Genomic DNA, 22,873 nt, shown 5'->3' with positions numbered 1-22,873 from the left:
GCTGTGGCTTCTGGGAATCCTTTGTTGGCCAGGTGGAGTAGCAGTGAATAGCCTTGCAGTCTCAAAGCCTGGCCTTTTTCTGGAGTAGCTGGAGCTTTTTGTTGTATGAACGCAGAGAAATGGATGAGGGGTTGTGCTGCCAAATTTAGTGTTTCTGGGATGTGTCGTTTTGTTGTTTTGTCCTAGGCCGAAATTTCATTATCCTTTTATATATATAGATATATATATTTACAGTATTTATATTCCGCCCTTCTCACCCCGTAGGAGACTCAGGGCGCATCACATTGCACACATATAAGGCAAACATTCAATGCCATAACATAGAACAGAGACAGCCACAGGCATGGGCTGGCCTTGAACTCATGACCTCTTGGTCAGAGTGGTTTGTTGCAGCTGGCTGCTAACCAGCCTGCGTCACAGCCCAGCCTATTGATACAATATACGCTATAATTTACGATAATAAATAATATATTGTATATACATGTAATATTGATAATAATATAATGTAATGCAATATAATACTAATAAAAATACAATATAATATTAATTATATATTATTTATTACATGTAATATTACTGGTAATATAGTATAGTGATGTGGTGCAATATGCTGGTATATAATGCTAGTGTGCTGTGCTTGTGCTATCATACACTGTAAATATTATGTGTAAGCCACTCTGAGTCCTTTGGCGTGAGAAGGGTGGGATATACATGTAGTTAATAATAATGATACAGTAGAGTCTCGCTTATCCAACGTTCTGGATTATCCAATGCATTTTTGTAGTCAATGTTTTCAATATATCGTGATATTTGGGTGCTAAATTCGTAAATACAGTAATTACTACATAGCATTACTGTGTATTGAACTACTTTTTCTGTCAAATTTGATGTGTATGTAACATGATGTTTTGGTGCTTAATTTGTAAAATCATAACCTAATCTGATATTTAATTGGCTTTTCTTTAATCTTGCCTTATTATCCAACGTTCTGCCGGCACGTTTACGTTGGATAAGCGAGACTCTACTGTAATATGTTTTAATGTTTGTATATTTTAAACTGTATGCTGATGTTTTTATGTTAAGCTGCTTTGAGTCTCCTGTGGGAGATAAAGCGGTGTATAAATAAATATAATAATGTGTATACATGGCAGTGGGCGGAGATGTTGAGTCCATTTACACTGTAAAATTAATGCAGGTTGGCACTGCTTTTAATCCCCATGGCTTAATGGTATGGAAGCATGGGAGTTGTAGTTTTGCAAGGTCTTCATCCTTAAGTGAAACCACAACTTCCAGGATCCCATCCCATTGAGCCAGAGCAATGAAAGAGGTATCAAACTGGATTCATTCTACAGTGTAGATCATGAATGGGCAAACTTGGGCCCACCAGGTGTTTTGGACTTCAACTCCCACAATTCCTAACAGCCTACCGGCTGTTAGGAATTGTGGGAGTTGAAGTCCAAAACTCCTGGCGGGCCCAAGTTTGCATTCACTCTGCAGTGTAGATGCATCCATGACCAGAAAGCAAGCCTGAATCCACCTTCTCCTTATTCCAAGAGAACTCCACTTGGGAGTCACAACTCTTTCCTGCAGTTGCAGCATCACAATCTCTGGACCAAAAGTGTTTCTGTGCCAGAAAACAAAGCATTGCAGGTTCCTAAATCCCGGGGAGGGGCAGATCTGGGATTTGAGACACCTGAGCTCCTGTTTAGTTCCTCCTTTTGCAAGTACGAGGGTTGAATGAAAAGTAATGCCTCCACCTTCGTAACTCCTCAACAGAGGGCAATCCTGTTATGCGGCAGGTCCTGGCTTGTTCAGGAGACTCCTCTACAGTTAGTTCCCTTTGGCAGGAAGCCTTAGCATTGGACGGTTCTGTTGTTAAAGGGCGAAGTATGGAACCCTGTGCAGACGGGGAAGCCTTAGCATTGAACGGTTGTGTTGTTAAAATGTGAAGTATGGAACCTTGCGCAGACAGGGAAGCCTTAGCATTGAATGGTTGTGTTGTTAAAGTGTGAAGCATGGAACCCTGCGCAGACAGGGAAGCCTTAGCATTGAACGGTTGTGTTGTTAAAGTGCGAAGTATGGAACCCTGTGCAGACAGGGAAGCCTTAGCATTGAACGGTTGTGTTGTTAAAGCGTGAAGTATGGAACCCTGCGCAGACGGGGAAGCCTTAGCATTGAGCGGTTGTGTTGTTAAAGCGCGAAGCATGGAACCCTGCGCAGAAGGTAATGCAAGCTGTTTATGGGGATTGTGTTGATGTGAGTCCTGTGCATCATTGGGTGAGTAAGTTTAAAGATGTTGAGGTGGGAACATCTGACTTGCATGACAAACAAAGAGTTGGACGTCCTGTGACAGCAACCACAGAGTTTCACAAGTGAAAGGTTGACAGACTGATTCAGGACGGTCGTCGTATCACTCAGAGACAAATTTCAAGCATAATTGGCATTTCACAAGAACGTGTGGGTCACATTATTGCTTTGGTTGGCTATCGGAAGATCTGTGCACGACGGGTCCTGTGAGACGGCGGTTGCGGAAACAGAGTGTTGACTGTGACGGCTTCGGAAAACTTGTTCATCATTGGCAGAAATGTATCCAATTGTCTGGTGATGATGTGGAAAAGTGAATAGTGGTAGTTAAAGAGCACATTCTAAGGATTATTTCTGCATTTGATTTAGAAAAATACTCCCACCCAAACCCAAGTAACGAAGGTGGAGGCATTACTTTTCATTCAACCGTCCTATTTTTAAAGCAAGCACTTTGTTTGCAGCACAAGGGCTCTCTCTCCTTATCCTGCTTTGCCAGCCGAAACTGGACGGCGGGGCACGCGGCCAAATGCCAGCCTTGGAAACCTTTTTAGCCAAAACACATGCTTTGCTCTCAGTAGGAACATGGGGAAGACTGTCACGAGACCAGCTGTAGCAGCTACGTGTGGGTGGGTTTTTAGGGAAAGCTGACCTAGGTGCCTTTGTGTTTCTCTCTTGTGTTTCTGGGTAACCAAACGCCTGTTTAGAAAACAGAACAGGTGTTGCTGTTTCAGGTATTAATGGGCAGGGCGGGTAGAGCGGTACAATGGAAGGAAATGAATGAGGAGAGACATTATGGTGGTTTACTAGCCGGTTGTAAAGTGCTGCTGCTTAATTCCAGGTCCGTGACTAAGGAGAAATGGAAGGACAGGCTGACCTTAAATGCATAACTGAAACCTGGAATCATAACACACGATGTAACAAAATCGGAAACATTTTCTGTTCTTGTTTTGTTTTATTTTTATAAATAAACTAGCTGCGCCCGGCCACGTGTTGCTGTGGCAAAGTGGTGGTGGTATTGGTTAAAAATTGTTGTGTAATTTTTATTTGACATTATTTGTATTTTTTAATTAATTGTATTGTAAGTTATCTTTTTATTTATTATACTTTATTATTTTCTTGTATTATTTTTAGTTATTTTCTGTTATTATAGTATTTTATTGTATTAATCTTTTAGTGTTTTTAATTATTTTTAATTATTTTATTATTTTTTATTGGGTTGCTAGGAGACCAAGTTGGAGGAGTTTAGCCTTCTAACTGGAAGCAATTGGATAAAAGCAATTATTCCTCTCCCTCTAAGTAGGACTTTATTTTCCTTTTCTTTTTGTTGTATCAACCTAAAGGCGTGGATGATGGGTTGTGTTGTCAAATTTCGAGGTTGGGGGGCCTGTAGTTTTGTTGTTTTGTCGGTCGCCGTGATGCCATCACTCTTTTATATATATAGATTTTTATTAGTGTTCCTTTCAACATAAACACAGACAAAAGCATACAATAAAATAAATTACAGAATTGAGAGAAAAGATTAAAAAAAAGAAAAAAGAAAAGAAAAAAGAATCAGAAGGGGAAGAAAATTAAAAAGAAGAAGAAGAGAGGGGTAAAAATTGAATAAACCAAAAAAAAAACCCACAAAAAAACCCATGTATAATATAAAATAAACTTCCAACTATTGTAAGGTGTATTTGGGTCTCATCTTTTCCTGCTTTCCCAAGTTCTTGAATTCTTCCTGATAACCCAGATCATTCCTTTTCTCCTATTATGAGGTTTTGTACATCCAGTAGAGTCTCACTTATCCAAGCTTCGCTTATCCAAGCCTCTGGATTATCCAAGCCATTTTTGTAGTCAATGTTTTCAATATATCGTGATATTTTGGTGCTAAATTCGTAAATACAGTAATTACAACATAACATTTCTGCGTATTGAACTACTTTTTCTGTCAAATTTGTTGTATAACACGTTTTGGTGCTTAATTTGTAAAATCATAACCTAATTTGATGTTTAATAGGCTTTTCCTTAATCCCTCCTTATTATCCAAGATATTCGGTTATCCAAGCTTCTGCCGGCCCGTTGAGCTTGGATAAGTGAGACTCTACTGTATAAATAAATTTTTATTAGTGTTCCTTTCAACATAAACACAGACAAAAGCATACAATAAAATAAATTACAGAATTGAGAGAAAAGAAGTAAAAAGGGAAGAAAAAAGAATCAGAAGGGGAATAACATAAAAAAGAAGAGAGGGGTAAAAATTGAATAAACCAAAAAAAAAAAAACACACCAAAAAATGTATAATATAAAATAAACTTCCAACTATTGCATGGTGTCTTTGGGTCTCATCTTTTCCCGCTTTCCTAAGTTCTTGAATTCTTCCCGATAACCCAGATCATTCCTTTTCTCCTATTATGAGGTTTTGTACATACAGTAGAGTCTCACTTATCCAACATAAATGGGCCGGCAGAACGTTGGGTAAGCGAATGTGTTGGATAATAAGGAGAGATTAAGAAAAAGCCTATTAAACATCAAAATAGGTTATGTTTTTACAAATTAAGCACCAAAACATCATGTTATACAACAAATTTGACAGAAAAAGTAGTTCATTACACATTAATGCTACGTAGTAATTACTGTATTTATGAATTTAGCACCAAAATATCACAATGTATTGAAAACATTGACTACAAAAATGCGTTGGATAATCCAGAATGTTGGATAAGCGAGTGTTGGATAAGTGAGACTCTACTGTATTCTGATTTTCTTCGATCTCAAATTAAAATCTTCATTCTTTCCTCCTTGAAGTATTTTTTAATCATTTCCCAGTCCGTTTGTTTTCTTGAACGACCTTGATTGTTCGCTAGCAGATACGTCAATTTGTCCATATTCATTATTTCTAGGATCTTATTAATCCAGCATTTCGTTTCCGGAATTTCTTTATTTCTCCAAGACTTGGCTACGGTCATCCTTGCTGCGGTAATTAAATAATTAAATAGCACTTCTTTATTTTTATCTTTTTTTTATATCTAACATTCCCAATAGCATAATGTTGGGGTCCATATTTATTCTAATTTGTAACATCTTCTGAATTTTGGTGTGCATTTCTTTCCAGAACACTTTAATTTTATTACAGGACCAATAGCAGTGGAAGAAGGTCCCAATTTGCTCTCCGCACTTCCAGCATTTATTTGACATCTCTTTATAATAATTTGATAATTTTTGGGGGTGTTAAATACCATCTGTAAAATAATTTAATCCAATTTGCTGCTTAATGTCAGGTCCGTGACTAAGGAGAAATGCATGGCCCAGGAAGGACAGGCTGACCTTAAATGCATAACTGAAACCTGGAATCATAACACACGATGTAACAAAATCGGAAACATTTTCTGTTCCTGGTTTGAAAGTGTTATTTCCTGTTTGATCCTGCAGTATTCACTTTGAAAGAGGTTGCTCTACTCCAGAAACTTTGTCTTTGTGTCTGCCACAAACTAGGTTGAATTGGTTGAGACTCAATTATGCGAGATTCCTTGAAAAACTATCGCAAAATGTGCTGCAGGATGTCTCACCAAAACAAAGCTTTTGCAGGGTTGTTGTATGTCTTTTGGGCTGTGTGGCCATGTTCCAGAAGCATTCTCTCCTGACGTTTCACCCACATCCATGGCAGGCATCCTCAGAGGTTGGACTGCAACTCCCACCATTCCCAACAGCCGGTAGGCTGTTGGGAATGGTGGGAGTTGTAGTCCAACCTCTGAGGATGCCTGCCATGGATGTGGGTGAAACGTCAGGAGAGAATGCTTCTGGAACATGGCCATACAGCCTGGAAAACATACAACAACCCTGTGATCCCGGCCATGAAAGCCTTCGGCAGCACAAAGTTTTTGCAGTTTTACTTATGATAGAACCAATTAGGAAATTCATGAACTGTAATTAAATGTTACTGATGAGAAGTGCTGATATTGATGACCAGGGACAAATGATTAACTGTTGAACTCCTGGTGGAAAACAACATGTTTACTTGACCAAAGACAATGGCTCATCTAAGGCCCCTTCCACACAGCTGAATAAAATCCCACATTTTCTGATTTCATAGAATCATGAGGTTGGTAGAGATCTCATGGGCCATCCAGTCTAACTGTGATGCCTCATGGGCCTTGCAGTCCCGTTCCTAGTGTCACTGTGGCAGATGAGGATGAAAACATGGGGTTTTCACCGGTTTAACAAGAGCCGGATTCTTTCCAGCTGCCGGATGTTTTCGCCCAAGAGCCCAGTAAAACAGACCTTGGGCATTCCTCACCCCCGTTCCCTAGGAGACAGTCCTATTCTGCAGACAGGGGAGTCAGAGAACAGACTCGTAGGAGCTTACGGATTGCAGCTAAACAACAGGCTGATTAGCCATGTTTCCCCTGGGAAAATCCAGAGAGTCTCACATCTGCAAAGTTAGGTTTCGTTCCCTGTTCTCTAGGGAAAGAGGACGCTGAACACCTGTTTGGCGGGAAAACGAGACCCCAAAATAGGTGCCTGGCGCGTTAGAATTGTTGCGGAGTCAACAGATTAGCTCCAGAAGTAACATCGTGTTTCTAGCCTTGGACTTCGCAAAGTCCGCAACCCCAGTTCCTTGCTTTCCGGATCAAGTATTCAAGATTTGTCTAGCCTTGTTTTCAGCCACGGACCTTGTTCTTAGAATCTCTGGTTCGCCTTGTTCCTAGTCACGGACCTTGTTTAATGATTCAAGTTTGTTTCCAGCCTTGTTCTCAAGCTACCTTGGACTTCAAAGACTCTGGGCGTTTTCCCCACATTATTGCTTGGCAATAGTGTGTGTTTCGGTTATTGGATTAAAAACTTTGAACTCTAATATCATTTATTGGACAATACCTTTTTGGACTATATTTGACCTCATTTGATAGGTCTGCTTCTGAACTATATTCTTCACTTGTTTTTATTACTTTTATATATTTACTTAATAAAAATATTAGATAGATATTGGCCTCCGTGTATGGTTCTTGGTGCTCCGCTGCCTAGGGTCTGACACTAACCCCTTTCCCTCACATATTTATACTGGAACATATGGCAGTGTGGACTCAGATAACCCAGTTCAAAGCAGATATTCTGGGTTATATGGCTTTGTGGAAGAGCCCTAAGTTAAGTTAAAGAAGCAAACAAGGCTCCTTAGGAAAGAAAACCAATTATTGACATGGGTGACGAGGCGAAGGGTTAGTTGAAAATCCAACTGTTGTTTAACTTTATTTACATAACTATTTACAGTTACAGTTATTTACAATAAATCCCGGACACATGGCTGTGTCTCCTCGGCTTCAGAACAGAGCATTCATAGTCCATCTCCAGCGAATGTTCAAGCCGAACGCACACTAACAGACAACACTCCCCTGCATTCCACAGACCAAGAAGGAAGTCCCGGTCAAACAAACTTGACCCCATTGGTCCTGTGATACATCAATCAAAGCAGGTTCTTATTAACTCCATAGTTACTGAAATGCCTTGCCGAGACTAACACAGAAGGCATTTCTAACAGCCTAGATTGATTTTAACATTTCACACAATTCACAATACTCTGACAATTATCACTTAAGGAAGCAAAGTCAACACCTGTCCGGAACTGGTGGGAGTCAGCATGTTTTGGCTGGAAAAGCACCTGTCAGTCATTTACAAAGACCATTGGAACTTCAGCAAGAAGTATTCCTATATAAGAGACACTTTAGAATCCAAAAATTGTGGTAGACTGGAGGAGTTTGGTCCATCCACCGCTTTTCTCTGTATTAGTGATGAAGGTGTATTGGGAAAATATAATACTTGTATTGGAAACTATATATTGAATGTAATCATGTTAAGAAATAGGAAAAATGTAATCACAAGCAGAATTGTGTGCCTATTAGCCCACAAATACATTCTGCCCTAGCAAATAGATCTCTCCCCATAGCAAAGACCAAAGTTCACCCTAAGTGCCAGAGACATATGTTAAGTGTCAACAAGAATAGATAAGCTAATGGACAAGAGACAAATTAAGGCTTTTTGGGATGTCAAGATAAGACCTGGCGCCATGGAGGAATACTAATTACTCTCTCTGACAAGCTAAGGTAGGGAGGAAATTGCTTAATTAATGGAGGACGAGGGGGAGCCCTAAAAGCTGAGATGAGAATTCCAGAGATAAGGCTAATGGAGGGTCAGAGGTCTTGAAAGTAGTCTATATTTTAGGAAAATGCAAAATAGCTTTTTATTAAGTGCAAAGTAAGACTTTTTTGACACTAATTGGTGATGGATAATGCCTAGATGACGTAGTAGATGGAAGGAAAAGGGTATATAAGAACCTGTGATTCTTTGTTCCGGTACCTTCGCTTTCCTGATTACAGGAGAAGGTCTCCTTTTCTTATTGCTATATTCTCACTGGCCACTGAGAATAAACGTCATTTTTTCTACAGCCACCAGAACTCTCTTTGTTTCATTTCCTCAAACCTTTGTCTGCCATTTCATTAGCAGAATGGCAGATTTGCTGGGAATAGTCTGGCCTACTTCGGGGTCTCTTTTCCAGAAGGAAGAAAGGATGGTAATGTCTGCATGCTGATGAGTGAATGTTTATGTCAGTGAATGCTGCGTAAAACGTAATATCCCCTTGTTTGTGTACTCAATGTAACTATAGAGTCTGGGTGTCTCCTTTTTTTCTCTGTGTTGCTCTGTGGCATACTCTGTCTCATGTGAACAAAATAAAAGATGTTGGAAATAGCAACCTCCCAAGCCTTTCACTATTTATTTGTTAATGTATATATTTGCTATATCCAACGCATTTTTGTAGTCAATGTTTTCAATACATCGTGATATTTTGGTGCTAAATTCGTAAATACAGTAATTACTATGGAGCGTTACTGCATATTGAATTACTTTTTCTGTCAAATTTGTTGTATAACATGATGTTTTGGTGCTTAATTTGTAAAATCATAACCTAATTTGATGTTTAATAGGCTTCTCCTTAATCTCTCCTTATTATCCAACATATTCGCTTATCCAATGTTCTGCCGGCCCATTTATGTTGGATAAGTGAGACTCTACTGTATATCTGTTCTACACCTCAGTGGAGGTGGATGCATGTTGCTGTTTGGACTTAATTAATACAAGATGTTTCTGAGTAAACAAGATATGTTATTTTTCAAAAAAGACTTCGTTTTTTAAATCTCTGAGTGCATATTTTAAATTAAATTTCTAAGGGTGTATCTTTTGAGGAATTTCAACTTCAAAGAAGCAACCATCCTCTGCTAACCAAATATATGATTGTACAGTAGAGTCTCACTTATCCAAGCCTCGCTTATCCAAGTTTTTGTACTTAACGTTTTCAATATATCGTGATTTTTTTTCTTTTTGATACATCATAACAATTAAGTATTTTTGCCATACGTAACTTAAAACAAAACAAAATAAAAAATGTTGGAAATAGCAACCTCCCAAGCCTTTCACTATTTATTTGTTAATGTATATATTTGCTATATCCAACACATTTTTGTAGTCAATGTTTTCAATATATCGTGATATTTTGGTGCCAAATTCGTAAATACAGTAATTACAACATAACATTACTGCGTATTGAACTACTTTTTCTGTCAAATGTGTTGTCTAACATGATGTTTTGGTGCTTAACTTGTAAAATCATAACCTAATTTGATGTTTAATAGGCTTTTCCTTAATCCCTCCTTATTATCCAACATATTTGCTTATTCAAGGTTCTGCCGGCACGTTTAGCTTGGATAAGTGAGACTCTACTGTATATTATTGTGGTAGCATGTTTTTGTCCTTGGCAGTTCAAAGACATGGTGCTTCAGTCTAACAGCTGAGTTCCCTATGTGCCATTACATGAAAGCTTGTGAATATCACTTGTTCAAAGGGTTGACGTCTAACAAAGCCATGCCTTTCCTTGGCTAGTGGCTTTCAAAAGGTGGCCTCCATAAATTCATGGAGATTCACATTTGCCAAACGGACACGGTATCATTTTTCCTTTTCAATAAGGTAAAGATTTCCCCTGACGTTAAGTCCAGTCATGTCCGACTCTGGGGGTTGGTGCTCATCTCCATTTCTAAGCCGAAGAGCCGGCGTTGTCCGTAGACACCTCCAAGGTCATGTGGCCTGCATGACTGCATGGAACACCGTTACCTTCCCGCCAGAGCAGTACCTATCGATCTACTCACATTGGCATGTTTTCGAACTGCTAGGTTGGCAGAAGCTGGAGCTAACAGTGGGCGCTCATTCCGCTCCCTGGGTTTGAAACTGGGACCTTTCGGTCTGCAAGTTCAGCCGCTCAGCGCTTTAACACACTTCGCCACCGGAGGTTGGGATTGCCATTTATTTCAAAAGGGATGTGTGCCCAGAGACTGGGTGCAGTTATTTCCAATTAAATAACTTTTTAGTTTTGTAAAATATTCATGACAGAAGATAGTCCTCTTCCTCTACTTGGAGGAACAACAGAGCAGGGACAAAGAGACTCTGCAGTCCATATTTATTGCCAAACAGATTGTGTCAACAAAAGCTCATTTCCTGCCATGGAGACAAGACCTCCTGCTGCACCCTGAACTCCTTCCTGTTTCTCGATGACTGTCCTGCAGGGAGGGCGTGTCCGGCCAGAGAGGAGGAGGCCTGAGCCTCAGTCCATGGCTTCTTAGACGGGGCTTCCCGGGGCCTCGTCCGCTTTGCCCTTCTGGGCCACCCGCCGGTCCCGCCAGAAGCCCTGCAGGAGCTGGTTGACCAGGGTCTTGTTGGAGTCCCTCTTGGGGAGGGGCAGCGGGGGCAGCGGGTTCCCCTTGTACTCGATGACCGCCATGGGCGCCCGGTCCAGGTTCTCCCGGTTGGGGATGCGGAGCAGGCGCGTGTAGCCCCCCGAACGGGCCTCAAAGCGCGGGGCCAGCACACGGAACAGCTTGTGGATCAGGTCCTTCTCCTGTGGGGGCAGGAAAGGCGTAAAGTGAATGTCACAAAGGGGAGAATGGGCGAAAGAGAAAGAGAAGGGAGCGAAAAGGAGCGAGGAGGAGTGAAGAAATGTGAGATAGATAAGGTTACTAAGGTGTTTGTAATGAAGTATGAATTTTTGGTTTACAGATGTTATGTTTAATTGTGTGTTTGGGTTTTAAAAGGGTAAGTATTACAGTTATTGCATCTCAGCACTCAGAGGCTGGTTGCCATGGAGAAGTAGGCAGAGTCAACTGCCATTTTGTTGAAGAGGTGCAGAGTTTAAAAACGGGATTCAGTCTGTGCTCTGATGAGGCACAGGGAAGATTGATCCTAGGTTGAGGGGATCAAGGAGACTCAATTGTTCATTTTTGAGTCGGTTTAAAATAAGTTTGGTGACTTATTTAATGTAGTCTGTGTCCTGGTAAGGAACAGAGAATCTGTGATCGTATATCACAGGGGTGACTGCAGTTTAAAAGTAGCAGAGAAAGAAGTTCTAACTACCTTAAGTAAAAGAAGTGACACTTTAGAGAGTTTGACTCATCTCATTCTAGTATTGTAACTGTTAATAAAAGTGCCTCTAAGTGAGAAACAACATTGTAACTACTAAGCTCTGTGGCTGAATAAACTTGTTATTGTTCCTTACGTTACCATCTAAAGTGAATAAGAAGGGGGGGAAAAGTAAAAGGTCTCCTCTCTGAGTTTTTGGTGGTTGCATCTTCACAAATTGGTGGCAGCGGTGGGATAAAAAGATTTCCCCTGCCTGAAAAAACCTTAGTCGTTCATAGTCCTTTACAGTGTTGCTATAGCAAAGGGATGCAGATCTGTGTAAAAAGTAGAGAAAGATCAAGTTGACCCAAGAGATTTTTGGGGGGGGGGGGGGAGGGGGAGAAGAATGAAGAGAATGAAATTGTTTGGGAACACAACAGAATGTTTAATTGCCATTCCATCGGCCACTGAGTGAGAGGGAGCCAGCCTACTAATCAGGAGAGCCTTTTGTCTGTTCTTACCACCAAATTAATTTACTGTATATACTCGTATAAGCCGACCCAAATATAAGCCGAGGCACCTAATTTTACCACAAAAAACTGGGATAACTTATTGACCTGAGTATAAGCCGAGGGTGGGAAATGAAGCAGCTACTGGTAAATTTCAAAATAAAAATAGATACCAATAAAATTACATTAACTGAGGCATCAATAGGTTAAATAATGTATATATGTGGATACAGATATACAGGTACATGAATCTATATGTATATAGGATTTTCAAAGATCTGCAAATATGAGGGGAAAATTCATATATAAAATTAATGTATATAGATAGATAGATACAGATATATAAGTACACAGGGTTTGCATATGCATGCAGGGGGTTAATGCCTATATATCTGTAGGAGAGATTAACAAATATTTCAGGGGAAAATGCTTTTATAAGATTAATAATGGATATATATTTTTCTTCTTCCTGACTTGCAAGGGCGTCTTTCCCTTTTCAAAACATTCCCTTGGTTAAGAGCGAGGGAGGCTTTGGAAAACATACTGATTAGGGAGGGTAAGAGATGAATATATCATATATTGCAAGCAATGGCCTCCAGGTTCTGTTGCCCGGCCTTGACCTTGACCCAATTATAAGCCGAGGGAGGCTTTTTCAGCTCAAAAAAAGGGCTGAAAAACTCAGCTTATCTCCGAGTATATACGGTACACTATCAAGACTTGACATCAGTTGGGGACCCCTCCCCCCTGCAACATAGTACTATATGATATAATAATATTGTGCTATGGTAATAATATAATATATTGTATATACATGTAATATTGATACTAATATTATAATGCAATGCAATATAATAACAATAAGACAATATAATATTAATAATTATATATTATATATTAAATGTAATATTGCTAATAATATTACAGTTTAGTGGGATAGTGCAATATAGTAGTATATAATGCTATTATTGTGCTATGCTAATGATATAATGTATGTAAATATAACTTGTAAGCTGCTTTGACTCCCCTTCAGTGTGAGAGAGGGCGTGGTATAAATGTAGTAAACAAATAAATAAATGCTTACAGAACAAAAAAGAAAACAATAGGATGTTTCTGAACAGAAAGACAGAACAGAGGTAACAAGCTCTTAGAAGGAAAATTACAGAGCAGCCCCCTCCCTGCTCCAAGGAGGAGACCTTTGATTTACCAATAATAATAATAATAACAATAATTTGTTGTCAAAAGCTTTCATGGCCAGAATCACTGGGCTGCTGTGTGTTTTCCAGGCTGTGTGGCCATGGTCCATAAGTATTCTCTCCTGACGTTTCGCCCATATCTATGGCAGGCATACCTCACAACCTCTGAGGGTGCTTGCCATAGATGTGGGAGAAACGTCAGGAGAGAATACTTATGGAATATGACCATACAACCCAGAAAACACACAACAGCCCAATAATAATAATAATAATAATATATTTATTATCAACCTCTCTTTTTATCTGTCTCTCTATCTTTCTATCCATCCATTCAGATATGAAGTGAATGCAATGCAAGGGAAGGAAGGTAGTTGAAAGACAAGGCAGTACAATCCAAGTAATGCAAAGGGAGTTCAATCCAAGGCAAAGCAATGCAATGCAATGCAATGTAATGTAATGCAAAGCAGTTCAATCTAAGGCAGGCTTAGGCAAACTCCAGCCCTCAGGTGATTTGGAAGTCAACTCCCAGCAATTGTGGGAGTTGAAGTCCAAAATGCCTGGAGGGCTGGAGTTTGCCTATCTCTAATCTAAGGAATTCAACAGGATGCAATTCAATGCAATGCAAAGAAATGGAATGGCAAAGCAATGCAGCTGAAAGGGAATGCAAGGGGGTTCAATAAAAGGCAAAGCAATGGATTCCAAAGCAATGCAATGGAAGGGAATTCAATCAAAGGAATGCAGTGGGATGCAATTCAATTAAATGCAAAGCAATGCAGTTGAAAGGGAATGCAAGGGTTTTTTTTTTGAGTAATATACTCTGATATACCGCCATTGCTTGGCCCTGAAATATACTGCATAAGACTCATCCATCCCCAAACAGTCTATGTTAATATATCTGGCTAATGATCCCCGCCCCCTTGATCAAGGTTTGTTGCAACTGTTATTTATTGTTTATTTTAATTGTATAGTTCTAATTAGTTTTAATAATGTGTTTTTACTAGGTTGACCATGTATTTATGTTCTTGTTTTATGACTGGAAACCGCCCTAAGTCCCCTCGGGGAGATAGAGCAGTATATAATTATATATAGTATATTATTATTATTATTATTTAATAAAAGACAAAGCAATGGACTGCAAAGCAATGCAAGGCAAGGCAATTCAAGCTAAGGAATGCAATGGGATGCAATGGCAGGGCAATGTAGTTTGAAAGCAATGCAATGCAGTTCAATACAAGGCAAAGCAATAGAGTGCAAGGCAATGCAATCTAAGGATTGCAATATGGATGCAATTCAATGCAATGCCAAGGAATGGAATGGCAAGGCAATGTCAGGGTATTGTGTATTGTGAAATGTTAAAATCAATCTGGATTATTAGAAATGCCTTATGTGTTAGTTTTCGGCAAGGCATTCCAGTAGTTATGGAGTTAATGAGAGCCTGCTATGACTGACGTATCACAGGACCAATGGGGTCAAGTTTGTTTGACCGGGACTTTCTTCTTGTCCTGTGGAATGCAGAGGAGTTTCCTGTGTGTGTGTGTGTGAGTTGCTTCGGCGAGAGCACTCATGGAGAAAGGACTGATTTGTTCTATTTGTATATAGTTATGTAAATAAAGATTTATTGCCGTTGGATTTTCAACCGAACCCTCGTCTGCTGGAGTGTGTTTGACCAGTGCTGTTTATCCACACGGGAAGACAGTCTGGAGAAGGAGGTGAGACCGGGATAATGAATTTTGGAATCCACTCTGCAGCTCATCATCCCCTGACAGGCAATGCAATTGAAAGGTAATGCAATTGTTTCCATGGAACCTCCCCAATGGCCCCCAATGATCTCCAAGGCAGGCCTCACCGTGAGCCAGAAGTCGGCCATGCGCATGGCCCGGGGGTCCGTGTCGCCCCGCTTGGCAAAGTCGATAAGCTGCAGGGAGAAGGAGAAAAAAAAGGTAAACAGAATAAATAAAATAAATTAATAAAAATTAATATATTGCAAATGAATGTGTATTATAAATGACTTTTCTGTAATTCTTTGTAATTGTTTTAAATGGCATTGAATTATTGCCATGTTGTAAGCCGTCCTGAGAAGGGCGGGATAAAACTATAGTAAACAAACAAATAACAATGCCAGAAAAGGCCTTTTGAAGGAAAGCTCCGCCCACACCGCCTCCCATTGGATGAATGTGCCAGAGGCCCCTCCCATCGCCAAAGGAAAAGAACTTCAGAAAGAACTTTTGAATAGAAGCCCCGCCTACACCTGCTCCCATTGGATGGACGTCCTGGAAGCCCCGCCCTCAACCAGAGAAATAAAAGGACAGAATTTTGAAAACGAAGCCCCGCCCACATCGTCTCCCATTGGATGGGCGCCCCAAAGGCCCCGCCCACAGCTAAAAAAGGATGCCAGAAAGAACTTTTGAATAGAGGCCCCACCCACGCCGCTTCCCATTGGTTGGACCTCCGAAGACCATGCCCATAATCAAAAGAAAAGAACGCAAGAACTTTTGGAGTGAAGTCCCGCCCACATCGCCTCTCATTGGATGAACGTCTCAAAGACCCCGCCCACAGCTGTCCCCATTGGACGGTCGTCCCCAGAGGCCCCGCCCACTCCCTTTTTCCTTCTTTCCGTGTCTTACGCGCTCGGCGTAGAAGCTCATCTCGTCTGCGCGTGCGCGGGGGGCCTCGATCCGCTCGTGCCGCACCAGCCCCGTGACCAGGTTCCGGAGGAGGTCGAGCCGCGAGCGCGGGCCCAGGCCGAAGCGCCGCTGGACCCGGCCGTGCGAGATCAGCAGCGCCGCAGAGAGCCGCATCCTGGGAGGCCTTTTTGTCCGGTCCCGGAAGTCCCGCCCCACTTCCTCCCGTGACGTCACGCGGGGCCGAGACAAGGGCCTTCCGGCCTCCCGGTCATAGAGTCACAGCGGGCCAGAGCGGCCACCGGATTTCCAGTTTAATCAATACAGATCCAAGCGATCCTCAAAGGTGATGCAAGCCCACTTGGGCTTATTATTTTCTCATTTAAGGAATCCTGGAGTTTGAGGGAGATCCCCATAGGCCATCTAGTCCGACCCCGTTTTTATCAGGCGAGAAGGCACCATCAAAGCCCTCCTGACAGACGGCCACTCACCCTCTTCCTTTGTATGTAGCTCTGCTTTGGGATTTATAAAACAAGTCTACTCAGATCCTTTCTGCACTGCCATATACAGTAGAGTCTCACTTAATCCAACATAAACGGGCCGGCAGAATTTTGGATAAGCGAATATGTTGGATAATAAGGAGGGATTAATGAAAAGCCCATTAAACATCAAATTAGCTTATGATTTTACAAATTAAGCACCAAAACATCATGTTATATAACAAATTTGACAGAAAAAGTAGTTCAATATGCAGTAATGTTAAGTTGTAATTACTGTATTTACGAATTTAGCACCAAAATATCACGATGTATTGAAAACAATGACTATAAAAATGCATTGGGTAATCCAGAACGTTGGATAAGCGAATGTTGGATAAGTGAGACTCTACTGTAATTCAGATTATCAAACCAGATAATCCACATTACCTTCTTCAAACTGCATTATATGGCAGTTTAGACACAGATAATAATAATAATAATAATAATAATAATAATAATAATAATAATAATAACAACTTTATTTTTGTATGCTGCCACCATCTCCCCGGAGCAGCTTTCATGGGGACAAGCCCAATCAGTCACATTTACATCATAAAAATACAATTATAACACAAGTATCAATTAAAAACAGATTAAACACACCATGATTAAAATAGCATAACTATAAAAGCATTAGAAGTAATTAAGAATCATCTGTGAGCCTTTAGAAGGTCCCATCCTAGGGCATAATGGGTGACTAACAAACTCATTTGAACTCAGATAATCCAATTCAACGCAGACTGCAGCCAGGAAATCAGAAGACGTTTCCTTCTTAGGAAAGCAATGGTCAACCTCGATGATAAATAGTGAAGAGCAGAGACATCACACTGGCCACGAAGGTCTGCATATTCAAAGCAATGGTATTCCCCATAGTGACCTATGGATGCAAGAGAGAGCTGGACCATAAGGAAGGCTGAGCAAAGGAAGGGAGAGAGAGGATTTTGAACTCTGGTGCTGGAGGAAAATCCTGAGCGTGCCTTGGACCTTGGCAAGAAGGTCCAACCAGTCCATCCTCCAGAAAATAATGCCCGATGGCTGCTCACTGGAGGGAAGGATATTAGAAGCAAAGCTCAAGTATTTTGGCCACATCATGAGGAGACAGGAAAGCTTGGAAAAGATCACGATGCTGGGGAAAAGGGAAGGAAAAAGGAAGAGAGGCCGACCAAGTGCGAGATGGATGGACGGTATCCTTGAAGGGACTGGCTTGACCTTGAAGGAGGTGGAGGTGGCCATCACTGACAGGGAGCTCTGGCCTGGACTGGTCCAAGAGATCACCAAGAGTCAGAAGCGACTGAACAAATAAATAACAATCCAATTCAAAGAGGATAATATGGATTTTATTTGACTGTGTAGAAGGGGTCTTTCTCCCATTTGCCTGTATCTTTCCTAAAATTAGGTGCTCACAACTGAACTTAAAATTCCAATGAACTTCCCTTTTTGTGAAATGGTTAACTCAGGCCTCTTCTACGCTGCCATATAATCCAGATTATCACAGCAGAATATTTATTTATTTATTTTCTTCACTCGTATACCGTTTTTCTCACCCCAGATGGAGAACTCAAAGCGTTTTCCCTGTTGCCTTGTACAGTAGAGTCTCACTTATCCAACATAAACGGGCCGGCAGAACGTTGGATAATAAGGAGGGATTAAGGAAAAGCCTATTAAACATCAAATTACGTTATGATTTTACAAATTAAGCACCAAAACATCATGTTTTACAATAAATTTGACAGAAAAAGTAGTTCAATACACAGCTATGTAGTAATTACTGTATTTACGAATTTAGCACCAGTGTATTGAAAAGATTGACTACAAAAACATTGACTACTAAAAGGCCAACTGCGTTGGATAATCCAGAACATTGGATAAGCAAATGTTGGATAAATGAGAGACTACTGTATATAACTACAGTAGAATCTCACTTATCCAACATTTGCTTATCCAACGTTCTGGATTATCCAACGCATTTTTGTAGTCAATGTTTTCAATACATCGTGATATTTTGGTGCTAAATTCGTAAAAACAGTAATTACTACATAGCATTACTGCATATTTGTCAAATTTGTTGTATAACATGATGTTTTGGTGCTTAATTTGTAAAATAAATAACCTAATTTGGTGTTTAATAGGCTTCTCCTTAATCTCTCCTTATTATCCAACATATTCGCTTATCCAACATTCTGCTGTCCCATTTATCTTCAATAAGTGAGACTTTACTGTATTATAAAACCCAGTACTTGGTCTGTGTAGACACTACCTAGTCTACTACTTTCTCTGAAAGTGATTGATACTCTGTCCTACTGAAAATGGGTTAAAGAACATTTTAAGGTTCGAAAAGTATTCATGACAAGAGTCTCCTTATCTGGAGCTTTCTAAGCTGTCGGGAATGCTTGGTTGTGTGCTTCTGCTGGGAAGAATGGAGTTGGGTTGGAGGGCCATTGTGGCCTCTTTGGATTCTATGGGCCTGTGATTCTATGAAGAGGTTCCAAGCCAGCTGTGCTCACAAAGGCTTGCCAAAGGTCACAATGCGGTGCCGGATGGGTGTGTGTCCAAGGCCATGGCTGGCGAGTACCAGCTGTGGGCACCCCACTCCCCTCTGGACGAGTCCCTGCGGTGGCTGAGGGGCCCACCTCCTAGAGCCACATTCAGCACCAGGCCCCCCTTCCCCAGGGGCCGGAGCCCGGACGCTGCTGTTACTGCCGCCGACCTGGAGGTGCAGCTCTGCTTCCAGGGCCTGAGCTTGGTGTTGGAGCCCGGGGTCAAGGGGGCAACCAGACCCGCCTTCAGAGCAGCCGGAGAGGCCCGTGGGCAGGTGACCAGGGTGCAGAGGCCCCAGGCGGTGCGCCTGCGAGGGCTGGACACGGTCTTCGGCCAGAGGGTGACTGTGCGACCTCCCCGCTGGACTGGCTCCCTGAGGGCCTCGGAGCCATCGGCCTTCCGCCCAGTGGTCAGCCCCCGCCAGCGCTGGCCCCGCGGCCTCCGGGAGCCCCAGGCCCACGCGGCCACCAACCTCTGCCGACAGATGCTGCGCGCCATCCTCCTGCTCTACGCCGCCTACAAGAAGTGCGCCTGGACCTTACAGCACTCCTGCTGAGGGTCGGAGCCAGGGATGGATGTGCGGCAAGGCTCTACTCATCCCCTTCCTCTCCTTTTGCTCTTTGCATCTCTTACTGCATCTTCCACACTGTGCCATTATCTCCCGTCTTCTTCCTCTCCTGCCCTGAGCACCTCTTACTCAATCTCCGGTGCCATATTGCGAAGGGAGAACCCAGCGGATTCTGCACTGGAGAATGAAAGCAATCGCACATCATCTCCATGGTAACACTGTCCCCTAAGGAGTTATAATTCACCAAGGGCTTTGCCATAAATATACATTTTTAAAAACCTTTTCCAGACTTTCAGAAGTTCGAGGCATTGGGAGATCGGGAGCGGACCAGCAGCGATTTCATCCCCTAAAGATTCTCTATCTAACCCTTCAATAAATTGTATCTATTTTTCATTATTTTTCTGTGTAGGTTGTGTCCTTTGATTATATCTGTTTTTTATATAAATGTATAAACTGTCTTATGAAGATACAGACATTAATTAATCAGCCCCAGAGGGCTTTTAATAATCTATCACATTGCATTTTAGTTCTAGTGGTCCCTCCAGGCCATCCTCTCCTCCATCCCAGTGGTCTTTTTTTTTCCCTCTTTCTTTGCGGATTCATGTTATTTGAGTGATTATATTCCTTCTGCTTATGTGATTGTTTTAGTCAATTGTTATGTTTTGTTTTCGTTTCTAATTCTTATAGCGTTTTATAGTGTTTTCAGTGTTTTATTGTACAATGTTTTATGCTGATTTTATATTGGAAACCGCCCTGAGTCCCTTTTGGGAGAGAGGGCGGTATACAAATAAACTTTTACTTACTTACTTACTTACTATCCTATATTTATCATGGTCTTACCATTTATGTGTTTTAAATGTAATTTTTTAATCCTGTATTGTTGTTTAATTGATATACTATATTACTGTTTTATCTTTTTTTATATTGTGATTTGTACTATGTTGTTTATACTTTGTCCTATGTTGTTTGGGCCGTTGCCCCATGTAAGCCACCCCGAGATCCTATGGGGAGATGGTGGCGGGGTATAAATAAAGTTTATTATTATTATTATTATTATTATTATTATTATTATTATTATTATTATTATTATTATGTTGTATGACACAGCAAACAAGATAGACATGCTGGATTTCGTTTCACAAAACCACAAGTCGAACACTTCCCAAGTGTCTAGGACTGTGTGATGTATTTTCGGATGATGCGTGCAGATCCCAGCAGGGTGGCCTTTTGCAGTTGGCAGATCGTAATTTTGTCAATGTCTATTGTTTCCAAATGCCGGCTGAGATCTTTTGGCACGGCACCCAATGTGCCCATCACCACCGGGACCACCTGCACTGGTTTCTGCCAGAGTCTTTGAAGTTCAGTGTTGAGGTCCTGATAGCGGCTGAGTTTTTCCTGTTGTTTTTCATCAATGCGACTGTCACCTGGGATGGCGACATCAATTATCCAAACCTTGTTCTTTTCCACAACTGTGATATCTGGTGTGTTGTGTTCCAGAACTTTGTCAGTCTGGATTCGGAAGTCCCACAGTATCTTTGCGTGTTCATTTTCCACGACCTTTGCTGGTTTGTGATCCCACCAGTTCTTTGCTGCTGGGAGGTGGTACTTGATGCATAAGTTCCAATGGATCATTTGGGCCACATGGTTGTGCCTCTGTTTGTAGTCTGTCTGTGCAATTTTCTTACAGCAGCTGAGGAGATGATCAATGGTTTCGTCAGCTTCCTTGCACAGTCTGCATTTTGGGTCATCAGCTGATTTTTCAATCTTGGCCTTAATTGCATTTGTTCTGATGGCTTGCTCCTGGGCTGCAAGGATCAGGCCTTCTGTCTCCTTCTTCAGGGTCCCATTCGTGAGCCAGAGCCAGGTCTTCTCCTTGTCAGCTTTTCCTTCAGTTTTGTCAAGGAACTTTCCATGCAATGTTTTGTTGTGCCAGCTGTCAGCTCTAGTTTGTAGTGTGGCTTTCTTGTACTGGTTTTTTGTCTGCTGTGCTTTGAGGAGTTTCTGATTTTTGACTTCAATCAAAGCAGGTTCTTCACTTTGCTTGACATATTCTGCCAGGGCATGTTCTTCTTCTTTGACTGCTTGTTTTACTTGCAAGAGTCCTCTGCCCCCTGATCTTCTAGGCAGATATAGCCGGTCAACATCACTGCGAGGGTGCAGTGAGTGATGAATGGTCATGAGTTTTCTTGTTTTTCTGTCCAAATTGTCCAGTTCCATCTGTGTCCAGTTTATAATGCCAGCAGTATATCTTATGACAGGCATGGCCCAGGTGTTTATGGCCTTGATGGTGTTGCCTCCATTGAGCTTGCTTTTGAGAATTTTTCTGACCCTTTGTGTGTATTCTTTGCTGACCACAGTCTTCACATGTTCATGCTTGATGTTGTCCAGCTGTAATATGCCCAGATATTTATAGGCCTCTGGCTGGTGACACCTTATTGTTTGGCCATTGGGCATATTTATGCCCTCACTTTCAATGATTTTTTCCCTTCTTCAATGCCACTGTCGAACATTTGTCCAAGCCAAACTCCATGCTGATATCAGTGCTAAAAATTCGGACAGTGTTGGTCAGAGACTGGATTTCAGTTTCCATTTTTCCATACAGCTTCAGGTCATCCATGTACATCAGATGCGAAATTTTGTGAGAATTCTTAGATGTTTGGTAGCCGAGATTTGTTTTTTGTAAGATTGTTGACAGAGGGATCATGGCAATAATGAAAAGCAGAGGGAACAATGAGTCTCCCTGGAAAATTCCTCTCCTGATGTTGACAAGTCCATAGCTTTCATTTCCAACAAACAGTTCATTTTTCCAGTGCTCCATCATGTTTTATTATTATTATTATTATTATTATTATTATTATTATTATTATATTATTATTATTATTATTATTATTATTATTATTATTATTATTATTATTATAAAATGTATCAGAGATTTAGCCCTGAGACGGTCATTTCTGTGTGACCCTGCAGAGATAATCCTCCAGGAATAGGGACACTGGACAAACCCCTCTGGCCATTTCCCAAGCCAGGTAATGTTGTAGCCCAGCCTGTGCCTGAGCTGTCAGGTGAGCCTTGTGAGCCTTGGGTTGGGCCTGTTCAGCCTGTGATTGTACCTGCACCTGACTTGCCAGAAGACTCTGGGTTGGAGCCTAGCGTTCCCATGCAGCCAGATGGGTCTGCTGGTTCTGGA

The 22,873-nt window shown here is 41.3% G+C and overlaps 2 protein-coding genes across 2 annotated transcripts; one reads left to right on the top strand and one right to left on the bottom strand.

Annotated features, from left to right (window-relative positions):
- Nucleotides 1-10,613: 10,613 nt before the first annotated feature.
- Nucleotides 10,614-16,272, bottom strand: mrpl17 (mitochondrial ribosomal protein L17). The gene is made up of 3 exons (XM_003229265.4): nt 16,042-16,272; nt 15,264-15,332; nt 10,614-11,218 (listed from the first exon to the last, which is right to left on the bottom strand). The coding sequence occupies exons 1-3, from the start codon at nt 16,213-16,215 to the stop codon at nt 10,940-10,942; spliced, it is 522 nt and encodes a 173-aa protein (XP_003229313.2). The 5' UTR covers nt 16,216-16,272; the 3' UTR covers nt 10,614-10,939.
- A 2,433-nt stretch (nt 16,273-18,705) lies between these two features.
- On the top strand, nt 18,706-20,733 carry LOC100559563 (FANCD2 opposite strand protein). Its single transcript, XM_008123257.3, has one exon. The coding sequence runs from the start codon at nt 19,135-19,137 to the stop codon at nt 19,669-19,671; it is 537 nt and encodes a 178-aa protein (XP_008121464.1). The 5' UTR covers nt 18,706-19,134; the 3' UTR covers nt 19,672-20,733.
- The last annotated feature ends 2,140 nt before the right edge of the window (nt 20,734-22,873 follow it).

This window comes from Anolis carolinensis, chromosome 2, assembly GCF_035594765.1.
Source record: "Anolis carolinensis isolate JA03-04 chromosome 2, rAnoCar3.1.pri, whole genome shotgun sequence".
Classification (NCBI taxonomy): Eukaryota; Metazoa; Chordata; class Lepidosauria; order Squamata; family Dactyloidae; genus Anolis; species Anolis carolinensis.
This window is presented reverse-complemented; position numbering and strand designations above follow the sequence as displayed.